This window comes from Misgurnus anguillicaudatus, chromosome 9, assembly GCF_027580225.2.
Source record: "Misgurnus anguillicaudatus chromosome 9, ASM2758022v2, whole genome shotgun sequence".
In the NCBI taxonomy this organism is placed as follows: domain Eukaryota; kingdom Metazoa; phylum Chordata; class Actinopteri; order Cypriniformes; family Cobitidae; genus Misgurnus; species Misgurnus anguillicaudatus.
Window position 1 is genome coordinate 34,179,521 of NC_073345.2, and position 20,140 is coordinate 34,199,660.

At 37.0% G+C, this 20,140-nt stretch overlaps 1 protein-coding gene across 1 annotated transcript in view; it reads right to left on the reverse strand.

Moving 5' to 3' along the window:
- ntng2b (netrin g2b) overlaps positions 1 to 20,140 on the reverse strand; it is an 88,138-nt gene that overhangs the window by 22,613 nt on the left and 45,385 nt on the right. Inside the window, exons 4-5 of the mRNA XM_055180433.2 lie at positions 17,777 to 17,949; positions 13,142 to 13,177 (exon numbers count right to left, since the gene is read on the reverse strand). Of these exons, the coding sequence (XP_055036408.1) occupies positions 13,142 to 13,177; positions 17,777 to 17,949 (209 nt within the window). The remainder of the gene's footprint in view (positions 1 to 13,141; positions 13,178 to 17,776; positions 17,950 to 20,140) is intronic.

A 20,140-nucleotide genomic window follows, 5' to 3' on the forward strand; every position in this document is an offset into this window, starting at 1 on the left:
ACAAATAAAATAACACTTATCCAAAGTCCAAAGGCAGACATGTACACTGATATGGCCCAGCATATTTAAAGGATTAGTCCATTTTCTTAGGGGAAAAATCCAGATGGTTTGCTCACCACCATGTCGTCCAGGATGTTGATGTCTTTCTTTGTTCAGTCGGGAAGAAATTATGTTTTTTGAGGAAAACATTGCAGGATTTTTCTAATTTTAATGGACTTTAATAGAGCCCAACATTTAATACTTAACTCAACACATGACAGTTTTTTTCAACGGAGTTTCAGGGGACTGTAAACGGTCCCGGGCGATGCGTGGGGGTCTTATCTAGCGAAACGATTGTCATTTTTGACAAGAAAAATAAAAAATATGTACTTTTAAACCACAACTTTTCGTCCAGGTCCGGTCCGGCGCGACCTAACGTAAATGTGTAGTGACGTAGAGAGGTCACGTGTTACATATATAAAACGCACATTTGCGGACAATTTTAAACAATAAACTGACACAAAGACATTAATTAGTATCATTTGACATACAACAACGTAGGAACGGTCCTCTTTCAAGACGCTTGTAAACACTGGGGCGGAGTTTCACGTTCGTCCTCTGTGACCTCTTGACGTCATGACGTATTGCGTGGGGTCAGCTGGCGCATCACGACCGGATCTACACGACGAGAAATTGTGCTTTAAAAGTGTATATTTGTTATTTTTATTGTAAAAAATGACAATCGTTTCGCTAGATAAGACCCTTATGCCTCGTTTGGGATTGTTTAGTCCTTTGAAACTCCGTTGAAAAAAACAGTTAAGTGTTGAGTTAAGTATTAAATGTTGGGCTCTGTTATTAATGTTGGGCTCTATTTCTTCTCGACTGAACAAAGAAAGACATCAACATTTTGGATGACATGGTGGCAGGGGCGGAGTGGGACCAAAAAATCTACCGGGAAATTTCGTATACCACCGGCCCTCTGTGGTAAAAAAAAATGTCTCGTAGCCTATTTGTAGTAAAACTAGAGTAATACAAATCGTAATCAATCCCCCCCCCCAAAAAAAAACATTTTCATAATAATAATAAAATCATTAAATCATGGCTAATTTTCATAAATGAGTAACTATACAAAATGATACCTGGTTGAAAGACGGGGATGCGCACCTCAATCAGCTATTACATAACAGAGCGAGACCAGAGATGAATGTGCTCATAAATGGGAGTAATATGGAATAATTTGTGCATCTTTGAATAACTGTAAGAATATTTCCTTTAAATATAATTTTTGTCATATAAAGTTTTGAGAGATAATAATGTTTTTTCCACGGTTATTGCTTATTTATTTTAACATGTTTGGCGCATTTGCTCAGAGTTTATTTCAGTAATATTGCTTTTTTTCCCGCTAATAATAATACAATTTACATGCCAATCCTGCTTCCTTGTCTTTTTATTCATTTCATTATGCTGTAATGTTAACTTATATGTGGATATTATATAATCTCGTCTAATATTCAAATCATATCTGGAATAATGTGTGCATCTTTGAATAACTGTAAGAATACAGTTCATTTGAAAAAAATATTTGTCAAAGTTTTGAGAATAAATAATGTAAGGATATTTATATATTCAAGTTGAATACTCTCGTCTATTAATATGGAAATCTAATAGTAGGAAATGTAAAATGTGATACTGCAAAGTTACCCTTCTAAATTTTATTTATGATATATAGCCATATGGAGATAAACCATAGCAAATGTGCTGATTTTATCAATTCAAGTACTGACCACCAGGCTAGAGATTTTAAACATCCTTAATCCACACTTTTTATCAAATAGTCTCAGCTTGATGGATCAAACAGACCGCATATGTACTGAAATAAACAGGCATTCGGCGACGAGGCTTTTCACATCAAAGGCCGACAGGCTATGCAATTTGGAGAGGGGCCGTTCAATAATCCCCCTATATTAACTTGGACCTGCCGAACAGGTTGATCACTTTTATATAGCCTACTGTGTTGAGCAAAGAGGCTGCACAGTTTGACCAGAGGGAAGCGGCCCCACATCAGGCCGCCAGACGGGGCTGCTATATAACTTGCAATGTATAACTATTATCAGACAAGCCCTCGCAGCCTCAAAACACTACCGGCCCACCGGGAAATGTCCCGACTCTCCCGATGGCCACTCCGCTACTGCATGGTGGTGAGTAAATTATCTGGATTTTTTCTTTTAAGAAAATGGACTAATCCTTTAAAGACAGATGTGGGATTTTCCTTGACCTCTTACTACAGTACCAGATGGTGCATAAAGAAACACAATAACAATGCTTGAGTTTGATTTGCAGGTGTTTATTTTTTTGGATATGGAGGATCATGTTATTGTGTATTTCATGATTGCAAATATGATTTGCAAAGACAAGAAATACAGGTGTTTAAGTTGTGATGTGTGTTTTTTTAATTATCGTATTTGGGCCATTCCACAGAATCAGTGCATTTGCATGTTGTAACTCTTCAAAATGTAAGTAATTAAAATTTTTTTTTTTAACACTAAATCTAATAACACACATTTTGTACCTTTCAAAATGAGTAGGCCTATTTGTCATTCTGAGTTTCAAAGTTTTAAATCAAAGTTAATTTTTTTAACATGGTTTCTTAATGGAGAATGGAAGCATTTTTGTTTGAGTTTCTAGCATAGATTAAGCAAATACATGAAATATAACTTCATTAAATATGTGGTAGTAACATGAAGGGCCCTATTTTAACGATCTAAGCGCATGGTCCAAAGCGCACGGTGCACACAATGCAGTGCAGACTGTGCGCTTTAGACAATGTGCTTATACAGAAAAAATAAAGGCTGAATTTACTTAAAAATATAGTGCATAATTTTTGCATGCATTTTTTAAAGTAAGTATTACATGGAATTATTATGCAATTGGACTATATTTTTAAGTAAATCCAGCGTATCATTTTTTACAGTGTAGATCATTAAAATATGGTTATAAAAATTGCATTATTTTTACTTGTATTGAAATTGTAATTTTTTTGTATTAAAACCTTTTAAAAGTCGTTTTCTTTCAGTCATGGTAGTTAAATTAGCAGGCTTTTAATTGCTGTAAATGGAAAGATAGCCTACATGATCTGTGTAATCTCAAAAAATGATTTACAAATATGCAAGAAAAGGTTTGTACTCTAAAAATACTTTATTTGTAACAAACAGGAGATAAAGAGTTTACAAACGTGTGGAGAGCTGAAACGTTTCAGCACTCAGACAGCGCCGTGAGTGTTTTTAAAAGCATTACATAAAAAGGTTCTGATCTCATCATATACACAGATACAAAGTCATCATATACAATAAATCCGTGGGATAGCATTAAAAAAAAAACATTTTAAAATAGATGCAATATTTGCATTTGTTTAAAGCAAAACATTTAAGTACTTACCAGGCTACAGATGAAGCATCTCTTTACGCCTTTACATTTTATAATCGATCCTCATTTATGTCCAAGAGACTCAATAATAATTTTTACATTTCAATCCTTTAATTTTGTATTTAAAAACGTTTTTGTGCTGCTGCGCATTCATGTATGTGATAAGCAAACGCGCGTTGTCGTCCCGTTTATAGGTGCATATTACTAAAGCGCCAATTAAATAACAAAACAATATTGCGCCATTGACTTTAGACTAGGTTTTAGTTAGTCAATGCGCCAATGGTCAGCACCGTGCCAACAACACACCTCGTTTTCAATCCAGCGCACTCATGGATGCACAAATGGGTGCAAATGCATTTGCTATTTAAACAACGTGACGCTGGACGTGAAAATGATAACTGTGCCAGGCTGAAACACTTGCAAAAAACACTTGCGCTGTGCACTGCACTGCATTGAGCCGGGTGTATGATAGAGCCCAAAGACACTGAGCAAATTCTAAAATGTATAACCAAAATGTATTTTAAAATATACCGATCCCATCAATTTCTAGATTTTCAGAGGGGGGAATGTGTTGAGTAACATGACTGAGTAAAATCCTGGGGACATGACTAAACATATGACTTTTTCAATGTTATAATTAAAGCAAAGATGGGATATGAACCCACACAAAGATATCTGAAGAACGTTATGCTTTATATTTAAAGGTAAAGTATAGAGAGCAGGGACGGATAAATAATGCTGTTTTTCAGTGTTCTGTGTAGTTTTTATAAATGTTTTAAATTATAAATGTGGTGTTAGATTAACATGCAGGCCAGTTTGCTTAAAGCTCACGTAACACACGCTGTTTCTGCATTTCTGATGTTAATCTGGAGTACCTATAGAGTAGTATGACATCCTTTATATCTCTGAAGAGTCTTTAGTTTAATCAGATTTATAAAAGAAAGATTAGCTTTACCGAATCTTTCCGATAACGTACGAAAAAATGAAGAAGGAGGAGTTACTACCGCAGGAGGAGCGAGTACGAGTCATGCAACACTATACAACACTGTTTTAACTTATGATTCACTACATGTTCGTGTCATTTACATAATATACACGCGACTATTTCCGACATAAGACAGAAGTCTTACTTACCACGTGTAACTCGTCATGACCCGGTTCTGAAAATCCACCGCATCAAACACACACGCAAAACTCCGCTGCTAATCCGGATAATAAACTATATCCATTGTTTCCATAAAGCTGGATGTCTTCTCCTTACATCCAAAAACACACTTCTTGTGTGCCATTGTTGACTTTTGAAATTAAACAAAGCTGAGTGGCGTGATAAGCTGTTAGCAAGCTCTAGCGTCTCCCGCTGACTGACGGCTGGGCGGGGTTTTCCAGGGGAAGTTTTCCGGCGGAAGCCCATATAAAGAAGTGATACGTATCGAAAACCCCTGAAACGTCAGTTAGAACCGTAATCGAAAAAAACTAGACGAAACTTATACGAACCCTGGCGAAGTGCATTCGGCACAGAAATACTCTGAAACACGCCCAACTGCGGTTTTGACACTTTGCCTACGTTTAGCATGAGGAAACAACTCTATAACTGTGTTGATAAGTCAGAATGCTTGAAATACCATTAAACCCCCCCTTTAATAACAAAATGTTAAGTTCGTTTTTTTGTGCATTTTTATACATATAATGTCCTGGGAAAAGAAAGGTACTGATCCGGTGGAATGGCTCTTTTAAATATATAAGCCCTACTTTAAAATGTAAAGTTCTTGGTGTTCTTGAGGACAACAGGTTCAAAAACACATGCATTTTGGCAAAACATTTCTATCTAAATCTTACTTCATAGGCATTTTGCAAGCAGATTTGATTTTTCCCATTGGATTTATGCAATAGATTAATACCCAGAGATTAACTTTGATACGTGATGTCATGTCCTGTGGCGTCTGTGTTAGTTAATTCACGCTCTTGTGGCCGTTTGCCCAGCTGACCAACCAGAAGCCATGAGATCAGGATCGCCAGCGCGACCTTGTAATCCTGGTCTGAACGAACAGACGCGTACACACTGATCGAATAATCTCTACCCATGTTTGAGGAAGGACATGTATCCCACAGACACAAACTGGCCTAGATATCAGCTCATCTTCTTATACATCATGTTTGTATGTTTGTATTAGTGTGGTGTGTGTTTGCTATTTGCTGTGTTTAATTTGTGTATAGCCCCCTGTGTGGGAGACCTTTGGACCACGGGGAAGACAAAAACATGGACATGATCTATGAGTTTGATTTCTCTGGGTCATATGCTGCACAGAGAAACACCTGCACAACCCAAATGAAGCCAAGCGAAGTGAATACTCTGTATCTGAATAGCACATGTATGCTTTGAGAAAACTAATGTGGATGTCATGCAGTGGCTGAACCAGAGGGGGGTCCGGGGTGGCACTGGACCCCCCGGCATCTTCTGACTCGCCATTCCAAATTTAATGGACTAGTTTCACACCCTCATGTTTACTTTGATGTGATATTAAAAGAATATCAACATACGTTGCAAATACTACATGATGATTTAATCGTAGGCTGAAAGAGTGTGTAGTATTTGTCTTTCTGTGGACTGAAGAAAGTCTGCTTATATAATATTTTTACAACAAAGCTCAATGTTTTTTATTCTTGAAGTGAACTTTTTACTGTAAGATCATTAGATTTACTGTGTTGGACTGGACTGCCACCTTGAACTTGGAATTGTGACATGCATCGTGTTCTTGATAGCGAGCGTGCACTGACCTTAAAGGGACAGTAAGTAGGGTTTTAAGTGTTTTATTAATGAAAATCAATGTCTTTATTCATATATATATATCCTCATTGGTGTCAAATGACCTCTGCCAATGATCTAACTTTTCTTTGTAAGCTTAGAATTTCTCCTCTTTACTTACATTGAACGGGTCCAAGGAGGCTTCCATGTCGTTCTGCCATATTGAAAAACTATAGTAGCAGAGAAGGACAAAAAGCACTAGCCTACCATCGCGTTTCCACAGCGCGTTTTTATTCAGAAGACGTGAACGAGGAGATCAGTGAGTTCATAACGGCTACCGTAGTTGCAACACGCATTTGGAAAGGGGAGGCGCTAGAGAGCACTGTTCGTTTGAATGCAAAATACAATTTCACCACTAGATGGGGGTAAATCCTACTTATTGTCCCTTTAAATAAGTTCATGTTTGCGTCTTTTTGGCTGAAATGGACAAATGCACAAAACATTTGTCAGAGTATCATAGTAAACAATTGTTTAAGTTCTCATCGAATAAAATTTTAATGCATTCGGGCTTATATAATACTAAAATAAGAAGAGAAATTCACTCACTGCTCCTGTTTGACTAACGTCTGTAACTTTGTTAAAAAAAAGATGAATCCATATTGACTTTTGTATGTATAACTTTTTTGGCCCAAAATCCTTAGTGTTGAGTTTTTGCTATTTGGAGTTTCCTCACTGTAAAAAATTCGCAGCATTTTTGTCAAACCAACACATATTTTATTTTGCTTCATTAACAAACAGTAAATCAGATGGTATAGCCTTACATTATCTTTACATCTGTGCAAGTAATGCATGCAGTGCAGTAGGATTATATCTAATGTGTAGTGAGAAGTATTTAGCAATCATGGGATTCATTCATGCTTTTTGATACAGGGTTACACATTATTTTCTTTCATAGACTAAATGGACCCCCTAAAGTAGCCTTGGACCCCCTGTCCACCACATTTATTAAATTCTAGTTCTTCCACTGATATCATGTGACATCTTTTTCCTGTTTATCCTGCAAAAAACACCTTGAATCGTATTTTCATCTCTCTTTGAATCATGACACATCACTTTGAAGGAGTGTGCGTGACAATGACAGACAGTTTAAAGCTTTGCAATGTTGCACAAATGCTTTAAAATTCCTGACGTTCTGGCCTCTACTTTCCCTAAGTGCTTTTCTGCTAGTTTAAAATTAGACTCCTAACCATCACTACAGCAAAAGGACCAGGGATTTACTCAACGTTCTTTTAAACGCCATTCGTCACATTGTATGTGAATCTGTGTATGATAAAGAAAACTTGAAGTGAATATACTGTATATCCGTCGTTCAAAATGTACACATAGAAAAATAGGTAACACTTTACTTGAATGGGTGTTCATAAAATTGACATGACACCTTCATAATCTTGACATGACACGTACCATTAACATGAAAGAGATTTTATGCACGTTTATGACAACTGTCATTAAATGTCATTCGTTCATTAATGTTATTTTTATTGCAAAGATGACATTGTTTGAGATGTCTTTGTAATGACAACTTGACAATACATCCTAACTTGTCATGACAACTTGACATTACCAGTAATACAAATTTACATTGTCATTAAAATGTCATTAAGTGTTAATAGTCTGTCTTATAACAGCGTCATGAATATTTTTCTTGACCTCAACTACACTGGTACAAATATAATTTGTCATTAAAATGTCATTAAGTGTTAATACTCTGTCAAATAGTTTTATAACAACATCATAAATATTCTTCAGTTCATAATGTTTTTTTAGTTTCCTCTAGGTGTTTAAGGAATAAAATAAATAATTCAATAATAATATAATAATAATAATAATAGTAATCAAAATTAATAAAATTATATTTTATTGCATTTGGAGACCGATTTGCCTAAAATTAAATGAAAACAGTACAATAATGGATTAAGCCATGCAGCGTTGGGTCCTATGCTGGAAAAAAACAGTTAATTACATTGAATTAATTAATTAATTAATTAAATTAATTAAATGTTTAGTTTTTTCTTCTATGTCAGAAAATGTCAGTTTTTTATATATATTTAGCACATACATAAAGCTAAATATAATATTTTGACGTGTCTGTTGCATTTTGTAAAGGTATTTAAAATTATTTGACATAGTATTAAATGACAGTTGTCATAAATGTGCATAAAATCTCCTTCATGTTCACGACACGAGTTTGAATAAACTTTAAAAAAAAACATTTTCAATCATAAGCCGCCATTTTGTTTGCATCACAATATATGTTGTCAAAAGGTTGCAATTAAAAAACATGTTCTTTTAACACTACAGTGAGGTAAACAAGTCTTGAAACAGTCGAGTGTAAAATGATGTGAAACAGAAGATGAGTGTTATAAATGCATACAAACAGTAGGTGGCGCTATGAGGTTTTGACACCTGTCACAATCAGATGTAATTCTCTCAATATGAATCAGAGAGTAACATAAATGATGATTAATACAAAAACATACAAATGAAAAATGAATAAAAACTACCTGATAGCTAAAAAGGTGGGAGTGTGGAGTAAAACATTCCCACATGAAAAACTATGATAGATAATATGGTCATGCTTGGCGTAGGTGGAAGTACAGATCCAGTGTTTGTTTTAACATGCAAAGATGAACTTTAAAAATAAATAAATAACAGGGCTGGGACGAATTATGATGAATGTCACTACATCCAAAACAGGGTTTATACAGAAATCCTTAAGTTAAATTTACTACTTTTTACTATCTTTTTTACTACCTTCAGAATATTTTTTAAAACCATCACGACACTGAATTGCAAGTGTTAATCAGCGACCTTTCTATTATTTACACAGATGTTGACATATATAACATACAAAAAAGAATTAAAGTGAAAAAATTCTTTTGACTGAAATATTTTTCAGGCCAAGTCATATTCCTTTACCTAACACTTTATGCAGGTGAGACCAATAGCATTTTAAGGGGAGATTTTTTTGCCATAAATTCCATATTGAAGTCTCATGTGGCATATAGGTAGCTGTAGTTTGCAGGGCATTTCAGATTAAGGCGAAACAGCTAAATAACTCACTATACTGTATAAAAAGAAAACATGAATATCACCACCTTTAATGAATCTTTTATTAATTATTTATTAATTGTAAATGTATTTATTTTAGCATTTACTAATAATTTTTTAATCAAAGTTGAAACTGTTAACATTAGTGAATGCACCATGAACCACCGTCAATTACTGTAATGACATAAACAAGAATTAATTAATGCTTATATACTCTATATTTTTCATTCTTTGTTTATGTTATATAATGCATTTACTAATGTGAACAAATACAACTTTTTCATATCATATTATTTAGTACACAAACGAATAATCCAGGGTCTGTTCTGTTCACACAACAGTTTACAGTCACAGCTCTAATACAGTAACGTTATGTATGAATATAAACCCTGAACGAGTAACTCGAGTCAAACTCGTGTAGAATTCGCACAGGATGTCTGTAACCATAGTGACAGTTGTTAATTGAATGACTGTAAGTTACATTCATCAACAAAATATTATGTTACAATAGAGGCAGCGCTGATGTGCTAGTTTATGCGCAATGTTTCTGCTGTTTACTTTCTCCTAAGACCTAAATGGTCGTGTTTATATGAGGATATTTGCAAAGACGGGATTTTTGAGGCATATGTGTTATTTAAGGCCAATAAAGCGGCAAAAATACGTACAACACATGCTCAATGAGAATCGAATGCGCGGCTAGCGTGCTCCTCTGACACAGAAACAGCGGACGCACTGTTGTTTGTGTTTGAATGGCTTAAAATCACTCGTTTTTAAACTGCTGTGCTTAAATATATGTACAAATGTTACGTTTTTGTGACCACAGCAAATGCAACTGCAAGAACCGAAAGGTGGATGACATCAAAGTCCCGCGAGAGCATTTCGGAAGCAGTCTCCTCTTATGATTCCTCAATCGCTCTCACAGGATTTGGATGTCATCTGCCTCTTGGTTCTTGTGGATCCACATGAAGTTTACCCACGAGTTAAACAAACCCGTTGTACCAGCCACTGGCTATATCAGCATAGCATTAAAAAGCGTGCCGCGGATGATCAGTAACGTGAGAAATCATTTCCCCACAAAATACAGGACCTCTTACGTTAGTCATACTGTGCAAAGACACGCAATTACCTGTTTGGTTTTCTTATCCCATGAAGTGAAAGGCTTGCCAATCTTCATTATTTCGCTAAGCCAAGTCAATCGTCTTTTACACCTTTATCGATCTTCAAAACATCGGAGCCTTCCATATAAGTTTGACCATGCTAGCTGAAAAAGTTTTACCTCAGCTTAACGTGATACAGTCAGAAAACCCGGAGTGGATCCGGTCCGTAGTGATTACAGAACGCTTACAGCGGAGAGAGGAACGTGATTTGGCTCCACTCCAGGCTTTGATCACTTCCCAGAGACGAAAGATCTTTGATTATTTGCCCAGATATGCAGGTGATTTTAACTAATTTCCAGGCATCATAACATTACAAAAGGCAATTGAAAATTTACTACCTCGTCAGATGACGCTTACTACTTTTTACTACTTTTTACTGGCCTTAATTTGGCATAATTTAATTAACTACCTTTTACTACCTTTTACAACCCCGCGGAAACCCTGCAAAAGCCAGAGGGCGCTCTTGTGCAGAAACTCAATGTGGGCCGCAGAAGAAGAACCATTACACATGCAGCTCCAGGAAATGGCTATAATAAGGTGACCAGATTTTTTAAATGAAAACCGGGGACATTTACTAGTCCAATGGTCAAAATATCATTATAATCTCATTTGTTGTTATCTATAAATAAAAAATGGGGACAAAACATTTTTTTTGCAAAAATGACGTTCTTTCTTGTTTTCAGTACAAATATCAAAAAAAAAATCTTAAATCAAGATGCATTTTCTTCATAAGCAAAATCCTCTAAGAAAAAAAATCTAGTTTTAAGACAAAAAATATTAAACTGAAGTGAATTCGTGATTAAAACAAGCAAAAAATCTGCCAGTGGGGTAAGATTTTTTTGCTTATTTTTGCGAATTAAATATTTTGGTCTAAAGACTTATTTTCTTAGGGCATTTTGCTTATTAAGGAAATGAATCCTGTTTTAAGAATTTTTGAATAAAACAAGAGAAAAAAACTTAGTAAGAAAGTAATTTTTTTTGTGTTTCTAATTTAATGAATTGAACAATTTCTGTAGCCTAAATCTATTTTTTACCTTTTTTATTCAGTGCACATATATGACATGACATGAAATTACTTCACTTCAGCTGATTACATAGCACTGTAAATGTTAAAAACAGAAGAAATAATACAAAATGTAAACATATTTAATTAAAGATGAGTAGTTAGTACCTTAACCCCCGATAACTTTGACTGTTTTCATATCTTGATTGATGATAACTTGATGACGCTTTCTCGTGTGTCTCGTAGTAAATTCTCCTTCGCTAAATCAGTGGCGTGCAACAAAAAAAATCAGTGTAGCTCGCAGTTCCCTCTACTGGTGAAAATAATCATTACATGACTGCTCCGGTCTGGTACTACAAAGACTACATGTTGATCGGGTTTTTTAGTATATTTGCTGGTTGTTTTGGACGTGCTGTAAAACGGGGACATTGCTCCAGTTGGGGACAGAACACCAAAAAACGTGACTGTCCCCGGAAAACGGGGACGTCTGGTCACCTTAGGCTATAAGGCCCTGTCCCAAATGGCATACTCCGGACTTGTGGACTTCTTCAGACTCCAGACTTTGATGACATCATGTAGTGCAGACCTTAGGGACCCTTGACGTGAGTCCACAAGGGCTCACCGGAGTCGTATTTTGGGACTCGAGCGTCAAGCCGGAAATAAGTAGAGAAGTTGCTCATCAGTGTGAACTCGTCTGATTGCTCTTTCGAAAGACCTTTGGGGTTGGTAAAGTGTGTGAAGTTTGCAGCAATGCGGGCACCCTACTGACTTGTGTGTGCACTCGCAATTTAAGGCCATGAGCCTGAAAGTCCACATGAAGTGCACCATTTGGGACAGGGCTTAAGCATATTTATCAAACCTTTTTAGGTATTTTCATGATAATAAGAACTATTTATAATGATTATGTTTGCCGAGTGTTGCTTTTTCAAATTGCATGTTATAAATGACTCAAACTCAAACAGTGTTTTTAGATTGGTAAGGACTTTCTACTGATCAAAGAGCCATAATACATGAAAGAGCTGTGCATAATATTGCCTTTGCCATTCAGAATTGATGTCAGACAGGCATTATTAGTATAAATCCCAATTAATCCTGCCAGCCCTAAAAAATAAATAAAAAATAAAACAATGATTTCAGACGATTTTGAAGGAAAAAAATAGATTGTACTCCCACCCTACGCTAAGCGTGACCTTTCCAATGTCAATACATAATGCATGAAACTGTGTACATGCATCGCAGAGCCAGTGAAAGACGAGTATTTGTTAGTTACGAAAAGTATATAAATATTTCTTTGTTTTAGAAAATGACTTATCGTAAATCAGATTCTGGGAAAGCCCTTTTGAGATGTTAGAGATTTTCAGATTTGTGTGTTTGTGTGATGCTGTGTCCGTGTCCATCTATAGTACTTCTTTGGGTGCTCGTACCCTTAAGGAATAACTCTGCTTTCCTGCTTTTCACTGCCATCCTCTCTTTCTGTGTATCTGTCCCTCATGCCTTTCTATCTTTCCCTCTCTCTGATGTTGGGCATATTCTGCGCTTTGACGATGATGAAAGCCACATGACGAGCGGCCCATGAAAAATGAAAAAAACATAACGAGGGATGGAGCACAGACACAATGAAAGGGAGTGAAAGAGAGAGATGATTGACATGCCAGAAAGAGAGAGAGAGAGAGAGAGAGAGATGAAAAGCCACATCCTCTCATACATTTAAAGTTTTGTACTTACTGGAACCAGAGGAAGATCCAGCCAATGCCTGAGAACCTGAGAGAAAAACAGAGAAAGTCAATTAGCCCTGTTACAAAACCTTGTGTGCTGTCCTATAAAGGTGCACTGTGTAGCTTTTAGGAGGATCTCTTGCCAGAAATTCAATATAATATACATAACTATATTATCAGTGGTGTATAAAAACCTTACATGATAAACTGTTATGTTTTTATTTTCTTAGAATGAGCTGTTTTTATCTACATACATCGGTGGTCCCCTTACATGAAAGTCGCCATTTTGCACTGCCATGTTTCTACAGTAGCCCTAAATGGACAGACTGCTCTTTATAGCACAATTTGTCACTATGTATGTTGTTTCAGATGACAACATCCTTGTCCTGTTGCGGCACTTCTCGAAAGGGAGGGGTTAAAAGTGGACTGAGCCATTGGTTGCAATTCACAATCTCACCACTAGATGCCGATTCTACCCACAGCATTTTAACAGAACAAAACCTCATTTATAACTAATTTGAATAGATCTACAGGGCCGGCGTCAAGGGGGGGCATTCGCAAGACGTGCCCCCCCCAAACAGGTTGTTGTGCCCCCCTACACAGTTTTTGATTAATTTAATATATATGAAGAATAATTAAAATAAATTAAACATTGAATGTTTCATGACTTTTAATGTTATAAAATGAGGAAAATATAGTTGATATAGGTTTTCTTTAATAAAAATAGACCAGTTTCTCTGATTGGTTGTATTGCCGGGTCTCATGCGTCATTAGGCTTTAGCATTTGTGACTTGATACTAGCAACATGTTTTTTCGCGGCATTTTATGGATCGTGTAAAATATGGATATTAGAACATTTAGACTGAACCAGCACCGCCTGCTTCATCTGACTTCATTAGAGGTCAAGGTGGAATTTTCAAATCTACAGGACACTGTTTTAAGGAAGTTTAATGTTCGTACACGCCGGCTTCAGCTTTTTTAAAGGGAAGTTAGCGTTGTTTTAATTAATGTAAGCTTAAATGTGAAGTGTGGCTATAGACCGTTAACAGCATTGCGACTTGATTATGGTAAAGCGGCTTTCATAACGGCTTTTACTTAGAACGCGATGTGCGCTGGGCTGCGCTATGAAACCCATTCATTTCAATGGCTTGCGCCGCGCAAGGGCGGTTTGTTGTTGCGTCGAGCAAAGCGCGAGCGCACCGACAGTCTGTAATGAGTCTGTAATGAGCTGAAAGTCTGTAACAGTTGTATAAGTGTGTGCTTGCACTATAAGTTATTGTTGCTAATTGCGTGCCCCCCGTTGGAAGCCGTGTGCCCCCCTGTCAGTTATGGTCTGGGGCCGTCTCTGTAGATCTATATGGTCATAAGGTAACAGCGTGATACTCTAATACTGCATACACACCAAATGTGAAGCATCACGTTCCTCGCTCTAGATTACTCGCGGGATTTAACACATTTTTCACTTGAGTTGAATACTTTCAACTTGTGCAAAGATGCATTTGAGGCGAATAGTGCGTGTTTCTGTGCCAACCGCCGCCCAATTCGCGTCATTCGCATCGCCCCGCGTGAGTAACGTCTATTCAGGTCTTTGCATTGGCATGTGATCTACTTGCGTAAGTCATTGTATTCGTGTTTGGTGTGTACGCCCCAATCCTGTCCTTTGAGAAATGCAGTGACTGACAAAACATTTAGTCTTATTAATGACCCGCAATGGCTTTGATATCGTAACATAAGGTATTTTGTTAGTGCAGTTCAACTTGTTTTATGCATACGATGGCAAGTAAAATTAAGTCAATCTTTTTTAAAGCGCACCAATGGTCCAATTTACTATTTTACATTTCCTTTGGTGTGTAAGTGTGTATTAGTGCATGTTAACGATATGCAAAAGGTACAAATCCCAAAGTAAATGATGACGCGAGTTATCATCTCCAACATAAATCTCTTTTCTTGGACTATAACAAACACACGGACTGTAGGCAACAGTTTACTTCATGGGATTGGTGATGAAGACAAGACCGACATTATCATAATTCATACCGCTTTTCACTCAGCCTGTAAGTTAACTCCTGTTAGCATTGCATTGTGTCAAGAATCAGGACGAGAGGCGAGGAGGATGCAGATGCAGGTTATGAACAAAAATGACATTTATTCAAATAAATAACATCAAACAAAACATGAGCTAAGTAAATGAGGCAGGTAAAACTGGAACAAAACAGAACACGGAGTACAACTGACATGTAACAGGCGACGATGAACCGGTGAGTGAATGACAGAAAACAAGGGTATAAATACACAGACAATCAAACAAGGAACAGGTGTAATGAGTTAATGTAATCAGTCAATGAAAGTCCAGGTGACAAGGATCAGAGACAAACACAAAACATGACACGGATAGAACCGTGACAGCATTGTGTGCGAATCTTTCAAACATGGTAAGGAGCATCACATTTCCAGCTGATGTCAGAGGTATTTAGGCCAATCACAACGTACAGATTAGCTGGACAATCAGGTACACAGAGCTTTTCAGGAACAGAGTGTACTCTAGAGCAACAAAATTGTACAGTATGTAGAAAATAATGTGTTTTTTAACCATAAACCACGTGAACACATTGTATTATATCAAATACACAAAATAACGTTGTTTTTAGCAATGAAATAGGTGCTCTTTAAACAGAATAAATGTGTATTTCTCCCTCATTATTTACACATTTGGCATATGTTTTTATCCAAAGTGACCTACAGTGCATTACAAGTTATACGGTACATTTTATGTGTTCCCTGGGATCAAATCTATCGCAATGCTCTACACTGAAAAAAAAAGATTTTCAGTAAAAAGATCTAAAAATTCTTAAATTAAGATGCTTTTTCTTGATGAGCAAAACGACCCAAGAAAATAAGTCTAGTTTTTAGACCAAAAATATCAAATTTAAGTGATTTTGTTTCAAAAATCTGCCAGTGGGGTAAGCACATTTTTCTTTAATTTAGTTTTTAAGAAAAATGTTCACAATTTTTTTGCTACCCCATTGGCAGATTTTTTTTGCTTGTTTTATGCACAAAATCACTTAAATTTGATATTTTTGTTCTAAAAACTAGACTTATTTTCTTGGGTTGTTTTGCTCATCAAGAAAAAGCATCTTAATTTAAGAATTTTTAGATATTTTTACTGAAAACAAGACAAAAATAGTAAGAATTTTTTTCTTGAAAATCATTTTTTGCACTGTACCACTGAGCTAAAGGAAGTTGGTCCTTAAATTACAAATATATTGGGTCAAGTATGTCTCTTGGAGTGAAAGGTTTGGGAACCCCTGCTCTAATAAACACATCACATTTTGTTTGAATAAATGTCTGATTTTCAAAATTTACAATTAATATTTTTCAACATTTAATGAAAGAAATCTGAGAGTTTGGCTAAGAGGAGTCATCTTATGGGGCGTACACACCAAACGCGAATTAAACGATTTTGCGCGAGTAGATTACATGCAAAGTCAATGCAAAGACGCGGATAGATGCAAACTGGCATAAGGTGATGTGAATGCGCGATTGCCATAAAAACATGACACAAAGTTAAATCCCGCGAGTAATCTAGAGCTAGGAACATGATACCTCGCATTTGGTGTGTACGCAGCTTTAGAAGGCAGTATGATTATATGATCCTATGATGCCGTCTAGTTAGGCAGCTCACTAGGTTTTGAGGCGTTTGATCATGTATGTTTGCTGTTTATTGAGTGATTAGTGCAGATTGGGGATGTTTTCTACACAGAGGTCTGCATTACTGAAACTGTGTGCGTGTATGTATGTGTGCGTGTGTGTGTGTGTGTGCGTGTGTGTTGGCAGTATAGTAGTGTAAGTCTGTGCTTCTCTCTGCTCTGTTCTTTGGGAATAGGGCCGCCACACTAGCAGTCTTGATCTTACTGTGAACTGACAGATCTGTGAAGTCTAAAAGGCTCTGCAGTGCTCAAGCGCACTTGTGTGTGTTTGTGTGTATGTGTGTGTGTGTGTGTGTGTGTGTGTGTGTGTGTGTAAGTGAAGCGAGTTAGAGTTGAGGTTTGCAGTCTGCTGAATTCATCTCTATGTGTGTGTGTGCTGCCCTAGATTATTATTTTATCATCAGTATACCGCTGGTAAAATGGAGGGATGTTGTGTTCCAGAGGATCTCTCTTTAGACACTGTACTTAACAAGAGGAAAAACCAAATGAAAATGAAATCCCTAGAGTTTATTTTTTGCTTTATCTTGATTTTGTCTCTCTGTCTTCTCTTTGTTTTTGGTTTTATCTCTCATTTAAGCTCACAAGCTTGTTTAGCACTGTTGCTTTTCCCTCCTGATCATTTCATCCGAGTTTTTAACCGTCTGTCTAATGTTTCTGTGTAATGCTGCTCCTTGGAATTCTCAATAAGGAATTCCCTCAAAATAAGAAGGTTTTTGTTCAAACTGAAATATGCATGTATCTCATCTGTAGCTGCTGAAGTAGTTGAACATTGCATTAGCAATGCAAATGAGAATGTATATCTTGAAAGCTGTTGCCGAATGCACAAAAATGCATGTATGTGTCACAGGTGTTTTGGCATCTATAAAGTATGTCTGGTGTGTATGTGTGTGTCTTCATCTGTTATGTGTGCATGTGTATCTGCGGTGTGTGTTACTCACAAGTGTTGGGGGATCCGTTTGGTGTGGGTAAATAAGATCCTGGTTTCCAGGTCTTGGCTTTAAATCCTTTCTTGCATCGCTGACAGTCCTGTCCAGTTGTGTTGTGTTCACATTGACACTGCAAGTTTCCGTCCACATACAAACACTGAGACGCGTGCAGGTTACACTTACACCTGCGTGCAGAAACAGAAAGATGCAGAGATTATTTCTACAGGTTATTGTAAGGACTTTGTCTTGGTTAAGCAGCAATTTATATACAGACTGACTTTGCTGGTACTAATTACACGTGGAAATTAATGCATTGGTCTCTTCAGACAACAGTAAGTGAATTATGAAGATGTGCATTTGTAAATGTGAATGTGGACTTGTTTTACTCCTTATAAGGCAGGACAGTTCTGACAATTTTTTAACCAGTTAAGTCTTTAAGATGTTACTGAACGCGTGATTTCTATCTTGGGTGTGAGTGTGTGATGACAAGTGAAAATGCATCAAGAGAGAGAGATGAACGCAGGTGTGCTGTTATAAATTGGGTTTAGTAAAGCAGAGATGAGCATTTGTGTAAGACCAAATGGCCCTGATCCTAAATGAGACTTTTCCACTTGAGCTGTGTGTGTGTTTGTGTGTGTATATATGTGTGTGTTACTGTCGAGCTCCAATCCAGTTTGTTCCGCTGGAGTGAACATGTATCCATCAGCATCAAATATTCACAACATCGTCCTGTACCTTGAGCCAACCCTCATCTATCTTTCTCATACTCTTTTTTTTTTGCTTACTCTTTTCTATTGCCAGTGAAGTTTTTTCTTTCCTTCAGTGCGTTCCCTTCTTTTTCTCATTCTCTGACACCATGGTATCTTAAAGGAATAGTCTACTCATTTTCAATATTAAAATATGTTATTACCTTAACTAAGAATTGTTGATACATCCCTCTATCATCTGTGTGCGTGCACGTAAGCGCTGGAGCGCGCTGCGACGCTTCGATAGCATTTAGCTTAGCCCCATTCATTCAATGGTACCAATCAGAGATAAAGTTAGAAGTGACCAAACACATCAACGTTTTTCCTATTTAAGACGAGTAGTTATACGAGCAAGTTTGGTGGTACAAAATAAAACGTAGCGCTTTTCTAAGCGGATTTAAAAGAGGAACTATATTTTATAGTGGTCAGGGGTGTTCACTGATATGCTCACACAATAATCGCTGCAATAGATGCTTTCCAACAGGTGTTTTAGCATTCGTTGTTAACTTGTGGACCTATTTTTTCAAACGCCTCACACCCGTACATTCTTTCGTTGAGAGCTTGAATAATAGACACTCCAGCCCAGGTGGTGGCGATAATCCGCCTTTGCCAATTGCAAGAATAGTAACAACGTTCCCGGCGTGGAGTAATATTGTACCTCATAGCATATCTAATACAAGTCAATGGAGTTGGCAAAAACTACGATAAAACGTGTTGGAAAGCATCTTTTGTAGCGATTTTTGTGTGAGCATATCAGTGAACATCCCTGACCACTCGGTGAGTTTCACGTCTTTATAAACGAAAGTTTTAATGCATTTTAGAAAGGATTGTTCCAGTGCACCTATAAACCCATTATAGAGGTGGGAGGTGAAACACAAACACCCGAAAATTCTCTGGGCAGCCGCATATGTCGAAATTTCAGTCAAAACCGTTCTATTTCATCATAAACAATCTGAAAACAGGGCTTTAAGTGTAAAATACCGAACTTGTCCTTTAAATTAATCTTTGGTGGCCTCTGAGTACGTATGTGAAGTTTTAGCTCAAAACACCCCATTGACAATTTATTATAACACGATAAAATTGCAACTTCGTAGGTGTGAGCAAAAATGTGCTGTTTTTGGGTGTATCCTTTAAAATGCAAATGAGCGGATCTCTGCACTTAATGCCAGTGCCTGGTTGGATAGTGCAGATTAAGGGGCGGTATTATCCCCTTTTGACATCACAAGGGGAGCCAAATTTCAATTAACTATTTTTCCACAAGCTTGCAGAGAATGGTTTACCAAAACTAAGTTACTGGGTTGATCTTCTTCACATTTTCTATGTTGATACAAGCACTGGGGACCCAATCATAGCACTTAAACATGGAAAAGTCAGATTTGTCCTCTTTAAACCCTACTGAAAAATCCAGCTAAAACCAGCATAAGCTGGTAGCTGGTTTTAGCTGGTTTAAGGTGGTTTATGCTGGTCCTCCCAGCCTGACAAAGCTGGTCGTGCTGGTGGGCCAGCTGGTATTCCAGCATGACCAGCTAAGTCCAGCTAGACCAGCTGAAAATGTGACCAAAACACACCTAGACCAGCTTGCTACACCAGCAAAACCAGCTTCCTACACCAGCAAAACCAGCTAAAACCA